Source organism: Drosophila serrata, unplaced genomic scaffold (assembly GCF_035046125.1).
Source record: "Drosophila serrata isolate PLE 108 unplaced genomic scaffold, ASM3504612v1 contig_273, whole genome shotgun sequence".
In the NCBI taxonomy this organism is placed as follows: Eukaryota; Metazoa; Arthropoda; class Insecta; order Diptera; family Drosophilidae; genus Drosophila; species Drosophila serrata.
Window position 1 is genome coordinate 1,027,948 of NW_028257171.1, and position 15,856 is coordinate 1,043,803.

The 15,856-nt window shown below is 38.7% G+C and overlaps 3 protein-coding genes across 6 annotated transcripts; 2 read left to right on the plus strand and 1 right to left on the minus strand.

The window, feature by feature from the left end:
- Nucleotides 1–253: 253 nt before the first annotated feature.
- On the plus strand, nt 254–5,459 carry LOC110183654 (uncharacterized). 4 transcript variants are annotated; one of them, XM_020951982.2, is made up of 6 exons: nt 255–381; nt 478–741; nt 793–1,416; nt 1,887–2,523; nt 2,575–3,383; nt 3,443–5,459. In XM_020951982.2, the coding sequence occupies exons 3-6, from the start codon at nt 987–989 to the stop codon at nt 3,907–3,909; spliced, it is 2,343 nt and encodes a 780-aa protein (XP_020807641.2). In that variant the 5' UTR covers nt 255–381; nt 478–741; nt 793–986; the 3' UTR covers nt 3,910–5,459. The 4 variants fall into 4 exon arrangements, with proteins under 4 accessions (XP_020807640.2, XP_020807641.2, XP_086690824.1 ...); XM_086834698.1 differs by having other exon boundaries at nt 267–381; nt 802–1,416; XM_020951980.2 differs by having other exon boundaries at nt 279–381; nt 450–741.
- Nucleotides 5,460–6,131: 672 nt separating this feature from the next.
- Nucleotides 6,132–6,858, plus strand: LOC110183721 (uncharacterized). Its single transcript, XM_020952070.2, has 4 exons — nt 6,132–6,194; nt 6,257–6,478; nt 6,605–6,651; nt 6,738–6,858. Exons 1-4 carry the CDS (start codon nt 6,132–6,134, stop codon nt 6,856–6,858), a joined length of 453 nt encoding a protein of 150 aa, XP_020807729.2.
- Nucleotides 6,859–9,243: 2,385 nt separating this feature from the next.
- Nucleotides 9,244–10,362, minus strand: LOC110183694 (uncharacterized). Its single transcript, XM_020952033.2, has 3 exons — nt 10,138–10,362; nt 9,630–9,769; nt 9,244–9,520 (listed from the first exon to the last, which is right to left on the minus strand). The coding sequence occupies exons 1-3, from the start codon at nt 10,223–10,225 to the stop codon at nt 9,395–9,397; spliced, it is 354 nt and encodes a 117-aa protein (XP_020807692.1). The 5' UTR covers nt 10,226–10,362; the 3' UTR covers nt 9,244–9,394.
- Between the last annotated feature and the right edge of the window lie 5,494 nt (nt 10,363–15,856).

Sequence of the window (15,856 nt, forward strand, 5' to 3'; positions counted from 1 at the left end):
CTATAATATTTTTCGGTTTATTTTGAGGCACCTTTTGATGGTAGATCGTTCTCCATAGAATCTTTTAATAACATAGAATCGCCTTTGATAATTTCCATAGAAAATGAGTTTTAATTTGATCCTTTCTTTATTTTTCTATATTCCCTATATGTGAATAATCCCTGTATCATCAGCAAAAGCTTCGCCTGGGGCCACATCCTTTTAGGCGCATGTGCAAAGCTTTCTGGGGGCACGAATGGGAACGCTCTGGAAGTGGCACAACATCTGTTATTCAAAGAGGCACAATGTAGCAGACCTTGCCACCGTCGCAGCCAGGGAATGGGAATGGAATCGAACCGAACAGAAGCTGAACTGAACTAAAGGAATTTTTCGTAGAGCCTGGTGAGTGTTGCCAACCGTGGAGTGTGTCCATATCCTGGCTCCAGCAAATTTCAAGTGATTAAAAACAGGCTCCTCAAAGAACTCTACTGTCTATAGAGTTTCCCAAAAGTCTGGAAAATATATCTAAAGAACACTGAAAGCCCAAAGGGAAAATGCTTAAAATATGTACATGGCCATTGACGGAATGAAAAGTGTGCTGGAATCTATAAATACACCTGAGAGAGGTAACTAGACCAAGTCACGTTAGTTGGCTCCAAGTGCATGTCGGGTCCTCATTTCGCCCTGCCTTGGTCTGGTCTAGTTCTGGTAGTTTTCTCCACGGCGTAGCAGGAGGCGGTGCTTAAGGAGCTGTAGTAGGAGGTGGCAAGTGCAAGCCTTGGCTAGCTGAAAATTATTGTATTGTAATTTCAGTATACGCAGCACGCCCGCCACTGCGCATGTCCCCAAGAAGCCCAGTCTCGCTCCGCCACACGCACCTCCCTCCCAAATCGAGGTTAAGGGAGAAGTAAAAAGAAGAAAAAAAAGGAGGAGCAGCAGCAACAGCAGGTGACACCTGCAGCAGCAGCCAAGACATCTTCCAGGAGAAGTCACAAGCAGGAGAGACCATGGCGGCCGTGGTCCATGGCTGCAGCAGTCCGCGACAGCGCTCCTGTAATGGAAGCAGCTCTCCGGGTGGCCACCATGGGTCCACGCCCTCCTCCGCCTATCCCACGATGCCCAAGTATTCGCGTACCGCCAGCCAGACGCTATATGCCACCAGCCAGCAGATCTTTGGAGGCGGAGCCAGTGGCCTGGCGGATGCTGGCTATGGTTATATGTCCTCGACGGGTCAGAGGCCACTCTCCGCCTCTGCCTTGCCCGAGTCTGGGAGCAGGAACTATTGGGGTCACCACAACGCCTTCTATCACACGGGCGGACGGCATTATAGCAAACGCAAGTCCGCCGTGGAACTACTGGCCGAATCCAAGCCCTTTTACATCAAATCCGAGGCGGTTTTTGAGCGACTGCAACAGGCGAGCTACAGGAATGGGTCAGGTAAGAGGAAATTGAATTGTTTGAGATATTTAAAAAGTTTTTCAAATATTATTTACTTAATTTTTAACTTATTTGAGCTTAATTTACAATTATTTAATGCTGAAAGTCCATTTAAAAATGATTTTTTATCAAGTTCCAATAAGTATAGCCTACTTTTTGGCGGCTGCGTATGAGTAATATTCTAGATGAAAGTTTGAATCTCTTTTGTGACTTTTATAATGGCCGGATCCTTGGAAAATTATTGATTCTTTATTAATAATTAATTTTTAATGATTAATTTATAAAATAAAATAATATATTTAAATGTATAATTTATAAACCTTATAATATGAATGCTATAATGCTATTTTGCATTGTATTTTATCAAACAGAATAACGAAGTTTTTAAGTTAAAATGTCATAATATTATTACTTACTTTTAATTAAGTTTCTTTATAAATTTATAAACTAATCATAAAACCCCTCCCCAGGCAACAATGGAGCCACCGGTAAGAGAGGCCGTCGACCAGAGGAGCCTCATGGTCACCACTATGGCGTTCAGCCATATGACGATCTAGAGGATAGACGCTACATGAGCCTCAATCTCAGCCGGCAGCAGCAGCATCAGCATCAGCAGCAGCAAGCTGTGCAGCAGGCGCAGCAACATCAGCAACAGCAGCAGCAGCAGCAGCAGTACCTGCATAACCATCATTCCCATCCCCATCAGCATCAGCATCATGCGCATCGTCATGGCCAGGGTCAGGGCCAAGGCCAGGGTCAAGGACGAACGGCGGGTGTTGCCGGAGGAGCAGCCGTTAATAACAATCTCCTGCAGCATAAGCTGCGCATGCTGCTCGGCTCGGAGGCGGGCAAAGAGCGGACACCTGGCGGCACCTTGCGACGTCACGAGATGAGCGATGGCAGTGCCGAGCTGCTGCCCACGGATTACGGTGAAGAGGACTCCGGTCAGGCGGGTGCCCTAAGAATACCACCGCCGCTGTACCTACCAGCCCATGGATTCGGACGGGATGGAGAGGAGCCGCTGGTGCTCACCGAAAACTATAGACCAATTAGCCCGCCTGCGGAATATGCAGCCAAGTCGGGACAAGCGCACAACGATCGCTATAGGTTTGTAATACATATCCTTTTATACTTATTTTTTAAATATTATTTTTTTAGGTACAACTACCAACGCTCATATTCGCACTCGCACGAGGTGGCCAATTCTGGAGAGGAGCGTGCTCCCTATCCCGCTGGTGACTTCAATATCAATAGCCACAAATCGCTGCCGGATTTGCACACCCAGATTAGTCGCCATTCGCCGCACAGCGAGATCTTGAGCTGCTGCAGCCGTGGTAATCGATCGATCAAGTCCGCGGGGGAGTCCTCCATCAACAGGGATTCCGGTGGCAGCTCTGGACACTACACGCACCGGAGCGAACCTTGCTACAAGAGGGAGCGGCAAAGGGATGTGCCAGGCAGCGGCGGTGCTGCAGCGAGCGGAACAATTAAGAACTGTTGCACCCTGGTGGCGGCCACCCGAAGGGATAGCGGCTCCTCTACGCAGCATAGTGCCAACTCTTACTGTGGTTATGTCACTCCGGCTGGTGATTACTCTGGCCTGAGTGGACGGAACACGGAGTGCCTGGATTGTCGCTGCAAACAGGACACGGGCGGCGGCATGGGTTCGGATTATTTGCTCAACTTTACTCCTACGCCGGAGGTGCCGGAAGCGTTTCAGGATGATTATACACCAACGCCGCCTTCGCCGCGGCTCAAGACCCAGACGCCTCGCTACTCGAGCTCCTCCAGCCAGCAGATGCACACCAGTTCGCAGGGTTATACGAGCATCAATCACTCGCAGAGCTCGCTGGTTCAGAGTCCTGGCTCGGCGCCATCTGTGGATGACATCAGTCCGCCGCCCATACAGTTCAAGAGGCAGCGGTGCATTCGCTTCAAGAACAGGAATCGACTGCCAGTGCAAGGAGGTAATGTAAAAGGAAAACTATATGTACTTCAACTTACTAATATCTTCATATGTCTTTAGAGATGGGAGTACCTCCAGTGTCTGGAGTTGGAGTGGGAGCAGCCGGCGTTTTGGCTGCCTACAAACAGCATCGAGGCAGCGTGGATCACGAGAACGTGTTCTTCCCGAAAGGCTTCTCCGCCGAAGGTTATCACAACAGCCTGGATATGGAGCGAGAGGCGCTGAATGCCAGCATTTCGGAGCTGGAGAAATTCTTCGATCGGCTGGGTCTCAATGATGAGGCCTTCCATGAGATCTACAGCCAGCCGAGAAGGCATCATTCGGAGACGGACGATGCCTCGGATGACTCCAGTACCGTGTTCTTCTCGGATGTGAGCACCGTGGACTCGATGCGATTGCCGGACAGCACGGAGACACAACCGCAGGCCACGCAGGCCTATCGGCCCTCGGAGCCGCCATCGATAGTGGAAAGGAATGCCAGGATTATCAAGTGGCTGTGCAATTGCAAGAAGATGCAGTGCACCTGAGGATCACCGGGACAGTGCAGCTGCGGTTTTGGGCGCTGAGCTGTCCATCTGTCTCTCCACTGATCAATCTTTCAAATCTTTGCAAAGCACCCTGCGGTTTAAAGCATTAATATACCCCAAAAAGGCAGGGGCTGAAGTATCCTCCTCAAGGACGAAATGTAATCTTTGGTCAAGTCTTTTTTCACAGATCTTGACAGATTTAATATCCCCACTGAGCTTTTCTTAATTCATAAAACTTGAAGACATATTTTTTAAGGTTAATTGGTGGTTGACATATCCTTATGCAGCTACCAAGAGGATCCTTTTAATTATGTAAAGTTAAAATAATCTAAAGAGCAGACATTTCCATAGTTGATCACATATCTCATTTCTATATCAAATCGAGTGAATTTAAAGCTAAAACAAGAAAGGAAACTAAGTTCGGGAAGCTGAAGTTATACACCCTTGCAGTTTTCAATTAATTTATATTTATTATTAATTTTATTCAAGTTCTTTACAACGATATTTATCGAAATTTTTTTTACTAATCAAAGTTTAAAAATAACATAACTCAGTCAAAAAATAATTAATTTTTATTCGGAAAGTTGTTCTATATCAGTTTTTATTAGGTTTATAAATCTGCATACTCAATTTAACATATATACAAATTTAAATTTTTTTCAATTTTTGAATATGTTAACAACCCTTTTTCAACACCTTAAAAATGTTGAAAATTTGGAAAAATTAAATTTTTATCGGACATAGCTAGATTGATTCAGCTGTTAGTGCTGATCAAGAATATATATGATTTATAGGGTCGGAAATGACTCCTTCACTCAGTTTTACATTTCTGACTAGAATTATAATACTTTGCAAGGGTCTACTAAGGACTAGTTTCCCCTTCCAATCCTTCAACAAATATGTATTAAACTCGGAAGTGAGTTGAGTTCTTAAACTTTCTCGATCAACCAAAGATTACCTTTCGCTCCGAGTCCAGCTCAGCCACCTGCATATCCTCAAAATACACTGCTCAAATGTCAAGTTAAGTCAGTTGAAATGTTTCCAAGCATGATTAGCATGGTTAGCCTCTCACCTGTAAACCTGTAAACCTGTGTCAGCCTGTACAATGGAATTAGGAATTACGAGTCAAGATTATATGGATGTGCGTTTCTCCTCCTTTTTGCTGCGCGGCCGTTCGCCCGCAGATCAATTACACCATTGATATTTGTATTGCTAAAGGTAAATGATATTGTCTAACGTATACTAATAATAATCAACTAGCAAGCGATCGTTCATATTACTCTTATACACCAGCTGTATTATTAGATGAATTATTGTACAATTAGCTCTCGTAATTTAAATATATATATACAAATATATATATATACTATATACATATACGACTAGTTGCCAAAAACCAGAATGGAAAATGGAAAGTACACGAAACCACTAAAGAAAAACCACAAATTGAAATTGAAAATGAACCTACCTATTTATGTAATTGTACATGGTTTGCATGGCGAATAAATAAAATATTTATGATTATCAAATTAATTGAAATATATATAGAATATTAAATGTGTTTTACTTACATTCTTTTTAGGATTTCAAGAGTATAAATAACTCTCTTGGTAAAGCTTATAAATTTAAGCTTACGCGCCAAAGGAAACGGTTAAACAGTGTTGCCAGACCAGCTCACTTAACCGGTTCTAAGATGCCACTTTTTTAAGGCTTAAGCTTAAATTCAAATTGAGGAAATGATTGTATTATTCATTTAATAATGTTTTTAAATCAAAGAACTTAGTATCTAGTAAATTATAAAGTAAATCCTAACTCAATAACGAAACTAATATAAATTATAACCAAAATGTAATCTATGTTACATACTTTTAGGAATCTGGATTAAGCAATTAAACTTTATATTTTACAAACAAACAGGAACATATTTTTTCCATTAAATTAAGTTACTAGTACGTAAACAAGATAAATACTTCCTTTTAATTTTTTTTACTGCAACCTTAATCAATAAATAGAGTTTTCTTTTATATATTTGACCTACAAAGTTTACTGGTAATTACTTTCATTGTTAAATTCAACTTTTGTTTAAAAGAAAATGGATCATCGTATCGGCACAGTTGTATAACCCGAATATTAAAACACCTGTGGGAATTACTTTAATATAAAAGGGGTTTTAAGGCAGTCAGACAATATCAGTGGATGATTTTCATCTGAGTAAAGTTGAAATGAGGAAATTGATTTTATCTCTGACAGTTTTGGGATTTATATCCTTAGCTGTGGGACATAGTGTAAGTTTAATTGTCATTTAATGTATCCTTTCTGATCCTGTGAAAAAATATATCAAAAATAGAATCAACCTTGGGAGCAGCCCACGGCTCCAGTGAAGAAGGTTGTGGCGGTTCCTGTCCCAGTCCCAGTTCCTGTTCCCGTGCCTAGTCCTGGCGGTGGCAAGGATGGCGGAGGAGGAGGAGGTGGTGGAGGTAGTGGAGGTGGTGGTGGAGGAGGCGGTGGAGGAGGCGGTGGAGTTAGCGGAGGAGGTACTTGTCCCCGACCATCTGCTGAGGCCCTAAGGGTAAGTCCTTGATTAAAATTAAATCATTAATTAAAAAACCCTTCTAAGTTTCTAAAAATAACAAAATCAAAAGGCATTTGAATGAAGATAAATATGCTTAAAGCTGATCGTTCCTTTTCGTTGCAGTGCCTCCGGGAGTGGGCCTGTCAGTATGTCATCCGCCTGGATCTGCGGTAAGTGCCAGCTTCCGGTTGAGACCGCTGAATATACTCATTCTCATATATATATATTCGCTCCTTTTCTGCAATTGCTTTGACAGCTGCCTGCTCACCTTAAATGGCAACCCATTGCTGGGCAATCTCATTTCCCTACCCGGCATCACAGGAGGAGGCGCTGGTGGCAATGGCGGCGGTGGCATCTTGGGCAATCTGCTGGGTTAGAGGACCACCAGAGTTGGCGAAAATGTGTGCACATTAAACCAAATAATAAATGCTACCCCACAGACACTGGGACAAAGTCTATCTTTATATAATATATATACAAATAATTTAATGCAACTTTTATCAATCAAAAGATAACTAAAATAAGTAGGTTATCTTTTGAAATATTTTATTTGTTTAAACAAAAATGCATTAAGTAAGTTTTGTGACAGTGTGTCATTGGACGGACATTGAATTGACTTCCGCATAATGGGGTATACGAGGATGGGTCCTTCTCTCTCTCCCTGACTTTGGGATTCGGATTGGAATTGCTCCTGCTCCTGTTAATGGGCAGCCAATAATCCTTAGCATTGGCATCGGTGTAAAAAGTGGCGATAATCGCTGGCATAACCGTTAACTTGATTATTGTTTAAGTGCCAGGCAATTAAGCCGAGCAATTCTCAAATTAGCCTCGATGGCTTCTGCTTCTACTGCTCCTGCTGTCCGCAAATTGAACTCCTGCCCTTTAAGGGTCTTCCATCGAAGGACTAGCCAGGATCCAAGGTAAGGGGGCTTTAAAGTATTGGCAGCTCCTCGCTAGAGCTGGCGAATTCGAATAAAGTCGCAAATCATTGGAGCATATGCAATTATTCATTTTGAGGTTGAATGCGCTCGAACGCACACAATGATACAAGAACACGGTCCTGGCAGCCGCTCTACGTATGTGTGTGTTTGTATATATCCTGTGCGTGTCTCTTTGCCAATGTGTGTGTGTGTGTGTACGATTGCACAAGGAAATTTAAATTCAGGAGCAGTTCAGTTTCTTAAACGAGGATGCTCCATAAAATTCGCTTTTACTACGCATAGTTTTCGTCGCTTTTTTTGCAGCATTTCTTTCAGTTTACTGAATGTTTTGCGTTGCTCCTTTTTTTCACTTAGCTTTCAGGGCTGCAAAACTAAGAAGTTAAGTGATTTTTTCAGTTTTCAATATCATTTTTATAATACTTAATATTTATATTTGGTTTATATGTACTTTGAGCCTTGTAAGATTCTTGAATACTTGGCAAAATGATTTTATTTAAATGTTAAAACTAGCTTAAAAGCATTAAAAACTTAAAGTAATATTTCCCAAGAAAATTATTAAAAAAATCCTTATACAATCCATATATTACATCTTCTTCGAAGAGAAGAGAATGCTGATTTTCTTTCAACCCTGGTAATATTTTCTTTTTCAATTTTTTTCCAGTTGCTTTCTTTTAATGCTCTCTTGATTGCAGCTTCGCTTTGGGGTCTCTTTTCACCGATTTCGTCTGAAGATAGAGCTGGAACCAAGGCTCTCCTTGCTCCTACTCCTTGGCCAGGACACTCCATCTTGGTTAATCCATCACTTGCATCTACAGCTCAATAGTCTGGGACCTTCCAATTTCGTTTTGCCCTTTTATAATTAACTTTATGTGTATGTATTTAGTTTTATTGCTCGTTAGACAGCCGGGGCTCAGAGACAATGAAACAACAATTTGTGATCGCCCCCAATCACCCAGGACCTTCTCCGCTCCGCTCTCCTTTCCGACCAACCAACAAAAAAAAACCCCCCATCCTTCGAGGCCACCGCAACGTGTGTAGGCCATTTTGGAATTTTACTCGGCACAGCCGTTGCCATTATATTAATTACAAACGTTTGGGCCACAGCTTCCAGCTTGGAGCTACCACTTCCTGCCCGCAGGACCCCGATCACCATTCCTCCTGTTCGTCCTGTCTGCCTTGCTTTATTTTGAGTGGGCCAGTAGCAGCAGCTCCCTAATGGGCACAACAAGTAAATCACACACAAAGCTCTAAGGCGATTTCGGCGACGGCATCGGCGGAGACGAACTCGAAAGGACCAAATAATTTCCATTGAATGTGTGAAACTTGCGCAGCTCTTAACGAGCTCTCGCCCCGGCTTTCAGAAATTCATTTAAACGCGCCAGACAGGACACGCGTCCTGGCTGGTGACGAAACTAGAGGGGGAAAAATGGCAGAGCGTTTTAACGATTTAATTTGCAGCCCCAAAAAATAATTGGTTAGCGTTAGAAGCTTTAAGTTAATAGTTTTTGAAGAGTTTGAGTTAGCTTGGAAATTAAAAATAAAGTGAACTTGAAAGGATGAATCATTACATAACAAGAACTTACACATTTTCCACTTTTATAATTTAAACAAACCCATCTTATACACCGATTTACGATATATTTAATTCATGTCTTGTGTGCAAATTAATTATTCACTGAAACCTTCTGAAGTAAGATACAAAATTCGACAGCAACAGCCTCTACCTTAAATCAACAGTTTCACTTCCATTGAAATGTTTTGCAGACAAATATTAAACAATTAAATTGCTTTCACAACGCACTGAATATGAGATTAAGTCGCTTTTTGTTGTTGTTCTCTTATTTATATTTATTTAGCATTTAAATATATTTGTATTTGCATACGCAGGGGGGGAAGAAGAGATTCCATTTGATAGAATTAACTTGTAAACTGAAAGAAGTTTAAGTAGCAATTTTGTATTTATTCAATTGTGTTATTCGGTCTTCGCTTTGATGGCCTCAAAACTGGCTATATCCGATTCCGTTGAAGGAGCAGGAGGCGAAGAAGGATTCGTTGTGGTTGAGGATGCGGTTGGTGCACTTGTAGTTGTGACCAGACTCTAAAAGGGAGCAAATAATGCAAGGAAATTTATTATTTATTTATTTCAAACTATGATAGATTATATAGTATTTTTACATATATTTTTTTAAAGACCAATCTTGACTCACCTCCCCTTCAAGGTCCTTGGAGTGACCCTCCTTGAAGGCCTCGGCCAATCCTGGATGAATTTCGCTTAGGGGCTCATCTCCGTGGCGAATATAGACGGGCACATGACCTTTGCGGGGCTCCAGCTCCTGGTAGGGAGCCGCTGGGAGGGGGGGAAAATTTAATTACATGCCATTAAATTATGTCGCGCTGCTTTTGGCGCTTATCAGCCGGTTAATCTCTCCGCAGCCTTGGCTATGACATACACCCGGAAGCCTTGAATCACGGCAAAGCGTAATTATGACTAACGAGCCGCAAGCGAGAGCTCAGTACCGGACTCGAGTCCCCTTCCCCCACTCGCACAAACCAAACTACGCCCCTGAACTTCGGTTCTTACGCTCGAGAAAAAACCTGTTTCGGCTCCCATACCAAAAACAATAGTAGAGAAGCGAATAATTTCAAGCAGATGTGCCATAAATATGAAGTATTTAAAGCTCGTAAAAATATATAAATCATATTTTACACTCTTACCCTCGGTTAGGCTGCCAAGGCATAGAATTACTAGTACGGAGAGCACCAGGATGATGCTATTTCCCAGGCAGTTAGTAGTCTTGGCCATGGCTATATTTCTCTAGAGAATTTTGCTGGGACGTTTTTTGTAAATTTCTTGCGATTTATTTACTGCCTGCGATCGACGCGACTCCAGACACGAGACTCAGGCTAGATCGGTTGGCGGCCAAGCTTAAATCCGACTCAACTTGGGGCTAACTTTTGCCGGGCCAATTACTCATGGGTAGCATCACAGCATCAATACACAGGGAGAAATTGTGAGTACTATACGTGATATGTGAGATCAACAGGTTGTTTAATAATCTAAATTGTAGGGGAGAAATTATGATTAAATAATTTATTAAGCTAGTTACAACAGCAATGAAAAGATTTCTGTGCCTTGTAAGTATCTTTCTATTTTAATTTATAATACTACTTTGATCTTTATTTAAATACTTTTCCGAATTTATTTAAATTTCATTTTAAATGTATATCAATTCTGAGAATAATGAAAAAATTTTAAACATTGCTTACTGTGCCTTATACCGAAAGTACAAATATTAAATTAAATTTCAAGTGTCTCATTTAAAAAGCAGCTGCAAAACTTTTTTAAACACTTGGAGAAAAATTTCTCATATTATGATAAGAGAAGAAAGAAAGAAAGATTTACTGTAAGATTTTAAAATTATTTAAACTAAAAAACTGATTTTTAAAACAAGATTAAATTAATTAAAATCTTACCTCTTGTTTATTATTAGTTAATTTCTCGATTTAAAACTTAGTCAGCATATTATTAAATGTCTCTGGCTTGCATAATATACCTCAATAAAAATTCATTTTTCTACCTAATAATTTCCAACTCTTTTTTCACACAACCCTTTAATTCTTTTTGCCTACCATATTTTTTTTTGAGTGCATCTGAATGATGATGGCTCCGATGATGGCTGGTAATGAAGCTGTCGGCGAACTTTTCGAGCTGCGGTGTGGCATAAAAAGCTTTGGGGGCTGTGTGGCAATTGCCAGAGTTTCTCGAGTTGTAGAAGGGGGATGTATCTTGGTGGGGGCGGGGGCGGGGGCGCGAGTTCTAACCCAGCATTTAGTGGCCTGTGGCGTTCCACTTCTACCAAAACTCCGGCAGCTCCTCAAATTCAAACGCTTTTCTTCTATGTGTTCTTTTTTTTTCTTGTTTCAAATTAATTGGGTCGTTAGAGAAGCCATTTGCGCGAGGTTCGTCTTTTTTTTTTTTTTTTTGCGCCCTCCCTGTTATTTATTTATATATACAAATATATATATATATCTATTTTTTTGGGCCCTCTCTCATCTGAATTGTTTGCCCACTTTCGTTTTTGTTGAGCATTCAAATCGAGAAATTGCTGACATCTGTGAATGAATGCCAAGGGTGGGGGAGTAAATTCTACCGCACTGCACCGGCGGAAATCGGAATTGGGAAGACAAGTACTTGAACCCGTACGTGTACTCGTGCTCTCCAGTGCTGCTAACAATCTAATTTAAAAATGGGAGAGATTTTCCGGAAAAAGATATAAGAAAAAGTCACGAAATTTTAGAAAATATCTATGAAAAAATACGGGGTTCATTTGCATGGAAAATAGATCATAGATAACGGGTTTATTTTTAAAAATATATTTCTAAGTACATGTTTTTCAACATATTACCTTCGATTGACAACTTTTAATGGATGATTTCTTTGTACTTTGAGTAGTTTTCTATTATCTATATGAAAAATGTAAAGATTTGCATTTAACTTATACCAAATAATGATATATATTCCTGCTCCTTATACTCCTCGAATTATCCTTCAAAAAGGATAGCCCGGCAGCACTATTACCATCACTTGTATCTCCCTGCGATTACGGCATTCTCAATGCAATCGAAGTGGATTGACAGGAGAGGTTCATTCGCCGGATGGAGGCCTCAACTGAACTTGTTTGCCCGCCTCGATTGTTCCGCGTCCTTGATACAATTCCATTTTGATTTCGGGACTTGGATTTTACATACATGCCAGCCCATCGTAGTCGTCGTATTCGCTGGATTGCGAATCAAATTGTTGAGCAAATATTCAACAGAGTAAATATGTTTATGCCGAATCAAGCAATTTCATTTAAACACACTCCACACACACACACACAGGAGAGTCGGAGGAGGTCCTTGTCTGGCCAGGGTGAGTATCTGTGTAAGTACTTGTGTACTATGTGTACTTGGCCCCATCCATCCAGGTCTCGATATAATGTATTGTACTATATATGCACTATATGTATGTATATATGCTGACTGAGCAAAGCCCAACCCTCGGCCCCCCAGTTGAATTAAATCAGCGAGGCATAGTTTATTAGTTGCGGAGTAATTTGGCCCCAAAACAAAAGGCCACAACTCTGGAGCTCCCTTTCCTGGACTTTCATTTAATAATGTTTGCCCGTCTTTAAGTGCACTTTAAGTAAGGGTTTTTCCATGGACCATTTCATTTCATTTCTGTCGAGATGTCGATATATTTTAAAGGGTTGTACTAATTAGTGTTTTGGAGTGCCTTTGAAAGTGGAAAACATATGTTCAATAAGGGGACCGATATTTAAATTAAATTAAACTAAATTAGACAAATTAAAGTTTAACACACATAAATATTAGTGAATCATTTTAGTCAGAAGTCTCGAAGTGGGTGAAGGAATCATTTCCGACCCTATAAATCATATATATTCTTGATCAGAATCACCAGGGGAATCTAACTATTTCCGGCCAAAAAATAAATTTTTTAAATTTTTTCGATTTTTTTTTATTAAAAGTGAATGGATTACATCGTTAAAATTTGACAAAAAATTAAATTTTTTTAATTTGAAAACTTAGTACGCAGATTTATAAACTTGGTAAAAACTAGCACGGAACAGCTTTCCGATTTAAAATTAATGCATTTTTGGCTGAGTTATGATATTTGAAAAACTCTGATTTACACAAAAAATTATATAAAAATATTAATAAATATTTGTTATATTGAAATTAAAGCCTTTTTGGCTTAGTAAATATGCAAATAATTTTGCTTTTCAAAGTTAGCTGCTTTTCTTGGTTCTCTTAATTTAATTATAAGAAAAATATTCATCAAATTACTTACCTTCTGAACTAAAAATCCAAATAAATATTACCCACCAATAAAATTTTTGTTTGTTTTTCTCTGTCGTTTATTTAATATTTTTATGTATTTTATGTATGTTTATTTCCGAGGCTCTAAAAATAGTTACATGGCTGCACTAGTGTGTGGGTGTAGCTTTTATAACTATGTATCTAATTTATATTCCATCGACCCATCATCATCCTTGGTGTGTTATATTTATTTTGTTGATCTTGTTTTGTGGCTGTCATTTATGTTAGTTTCTGCTTGTTTTGAGGGATTTTTTTGTTACTCGTTTTGTTTAATTCTCTCTATTTGTTTGTCATACTCGTATTTCCATAATGGATGCTGTGTGATTCGTCGTCGTCTTTCTCCGCTTTCTCCGGTTACGCACGCGTGTGTAGATTAATTTAAGAATGGATAAGCCTTCTTTGGGATATAATAGGTTATATGCTCTACATATTTGTTTGCCATAAAATCGCATGTCGGTTATGTGTCTGTAGATGTCTAAGAGTGTTTTATTTTATTTTTTGGGGGGGAGTTATTAGTTTTAGCAGTAGGGGTTTGTGTGTGTGTCGATTATTTCGATATAACTTCCTACGAAAGCCGAAACTAGTTGAACATTCTCTAACTAAAATTAGAACAAGAACGAATGCTAAGTATCAAAAAGGAAAAACTTTGAGAAAAACAGCGCCTTAAAATCGCTTGTTTTGTATGTGAGTGTGTTGTGTTCTTTGTGTGTGTGTTGCATATACGTATTATCTTATATATCTTTAGCTATATATTCCTGTGGGGCAAGGGACCTTTGCCCCTTTGCCTTGTGGTCATTGAGTATATAATTGAATTGATCTTGAGTTACTTGAGGGATTCCTATCGTCGTGGCTTTGGAAAAAATTGAGATTCGGTTTATGAATGTATATGTTTATGGTTCGCTGTAAGCATTTATATAAATAAGTTAAATATTCATACTTATATACTCGTACGTGGTTTGCATATATGCCGGTATGTATGTATATATATTTTGTTTTTGTTTTGTTTTAATGAAGTATACAATATATTGCAATTTTAAATGTATATAACTGTTCAAGTCTTTTTGCATCTCTAATATATGAATATATAAATTAATATCTTTACGTTATTCATCGTTCATTTTATAAAATATCTCACCGCGTCAGCTTGTTCGATTTATGTCCATCTTTTATTTATATATTTTTTTATTGTATAATAATCAAAATTGAATTGGTGTCTTTGATCTTGAAATTAATTCATATCAAGAGAGAGTTTATGTGAGTGTGTGTCTTAGCAGATGTGCTTCCGATTTCACTTTTTGTAAAATAAAGGGGAATTTTGAAAAACAAATCTATTTTTATAGATTTAACAACACAATAAGCTTAAATAAAAATAAAATCTTTCCTACTCAGCAGCAACCCAGAAATCTTTTTAAAAGTAATAGATGTAAGTAATTAATTTTCAGCACAACCAATTTACCTTTTTCATCACATATCAAGCTTGAAATAATTCAATGAAATACTTAAAGATTTCTGGAATATCTGGAGAATTTAAAATTAAATAAATCAAGGAAAAGATTAAACAATAAAGTATATATTTCGAAATCGAAAGAACTTGCCTCATGTGTTTCTCTAAAAGGGGACTTTAATTAATTTTTGCAGTTGTGTATTTTCAAGGGGTATTTTTTGGGTATTTTGGGACTCAACGTGCCGCGTGTATAAAACAAGGTTTTTGGTGTAAAAATATTTTAGCTTCATCTCTCATCTTTGTATCAACCATATTCTTTTCATTTTTTTGTGTTTTTTTGTCATTTTGTTTCTCGTTTTCTTCTTTTGTTGTTGTCGTGTATAATGTGTATAAATAAATCTTACTCATAAATAAATCAATTAAACGCTCGCCTCAATATATAATCTATTTATATTCGTAATTATTTCATATATATTTTGAATGTAAAATTGCAAATCACATAATTGTTACCACTACTGTTCAATGGAATTTCTTATATACGTTTTTTTTTTATTTTGGTTTTTAGTTGTGTTTTTTTTGTTGTTTTTTTCTTAATTTTTCTTCGGTTTGCTTTTTGTTTTGGTTTCTTGCTTATGTGTATATATAGGCATTTAATGCTATTTAAAACGCTATCAATAATCATCAATAAAGCCATGCATAAACACGATTTCGAACTATGGCCCTATAAACAATGCACATAGCACTCTCTGGTCTAAATTCTAACTCAGCCCCGATATTTCTGATGCTATATTGTAGACTTTGGATACTACACGTATGTAGATACGATTTAATAATCCGATGTTGCTATAAAATGTGTGTTTTCCAGTGTGTGTTGTGTGTGTGTTGAGTGTGTGTGTGGGGCTTGGATTTGTTTTATAATTAATGGTTTTTCTTGCTCGTTGTATAATTAAGTTCGAATGGTTTTCAATATTTTGTTGTTACTTTTGCATTTTACTATTATTAATTTCGATATAAAACTGCCTCTTTTAAATATATATATTTTTTTTATTTATTTGTTAATATATTTATGTGTATATATATGCTTTAAAAAATAACCTCTATCGCCGCATT

Coding starts and splice junctions, on each gene's coding strand:
- LOC110183654 (XM_020951981.2), top strand. CDS start 987: ATGGCGGCCGTGGTCCATGGCTGCAGCAGTCCGCGACAGCGCTCCTGT. Junction 1,417..1,886: donor GAGCTACAGGAATGGGTCAG/GTAAGAGGAAAT, acceptor ACCCCTCCCCAG/GCAACAATGGAGCCACCGGT. Junction 2,524..2,574: donor GCGCACAACGATCGCTATAG/GTTTGTAATACA, acceptor TTATTTTTTTAG/GTACAACTACCAACGCTCAT.
- LOC110183721 (XM_020952070.2), top strand. CDS start 6,132: ATGAGGAAATTGATTTTATCTCTGACAGTTTTGGGATTTATATCCTTA. Junction 6,195..6,256: donor CCTTAGCTGTGGGACATAGT/GTAAGTTTAATT, acceptor TATCAAAAATAG/AATCAACCTTGGGAGCAGCC. Junction 6,652..6,737: donor GTCATCCGCCTGGATCTGCG/GTAAGTGCCAGC, acceptor TTGCTTTGACAG/CTGCCTGCTCACCTTAAATG.
- LOC110183694 (XM_020952033.2), bottom strand. CDS start 10,225: ATGGCCAAGACTACTAACTGCCTGGGAAATAGCATCATCCTGGTGCTC. Junction 9,770..10,137: donor CCTTGGCAGCCTAACCGAGG/GTAAGAGTGTAA, acceptor CCCCCCTCCCAG/CGGCTCCCTACCAGGAGCTG. Junction 9,521..9,629: donor CCAAGGACCTTGAAGGGGAG/GTGAGTCAAGAT, acceptor GCTCCCTTTTAG/AGTCTGGTCACAACTACAAG.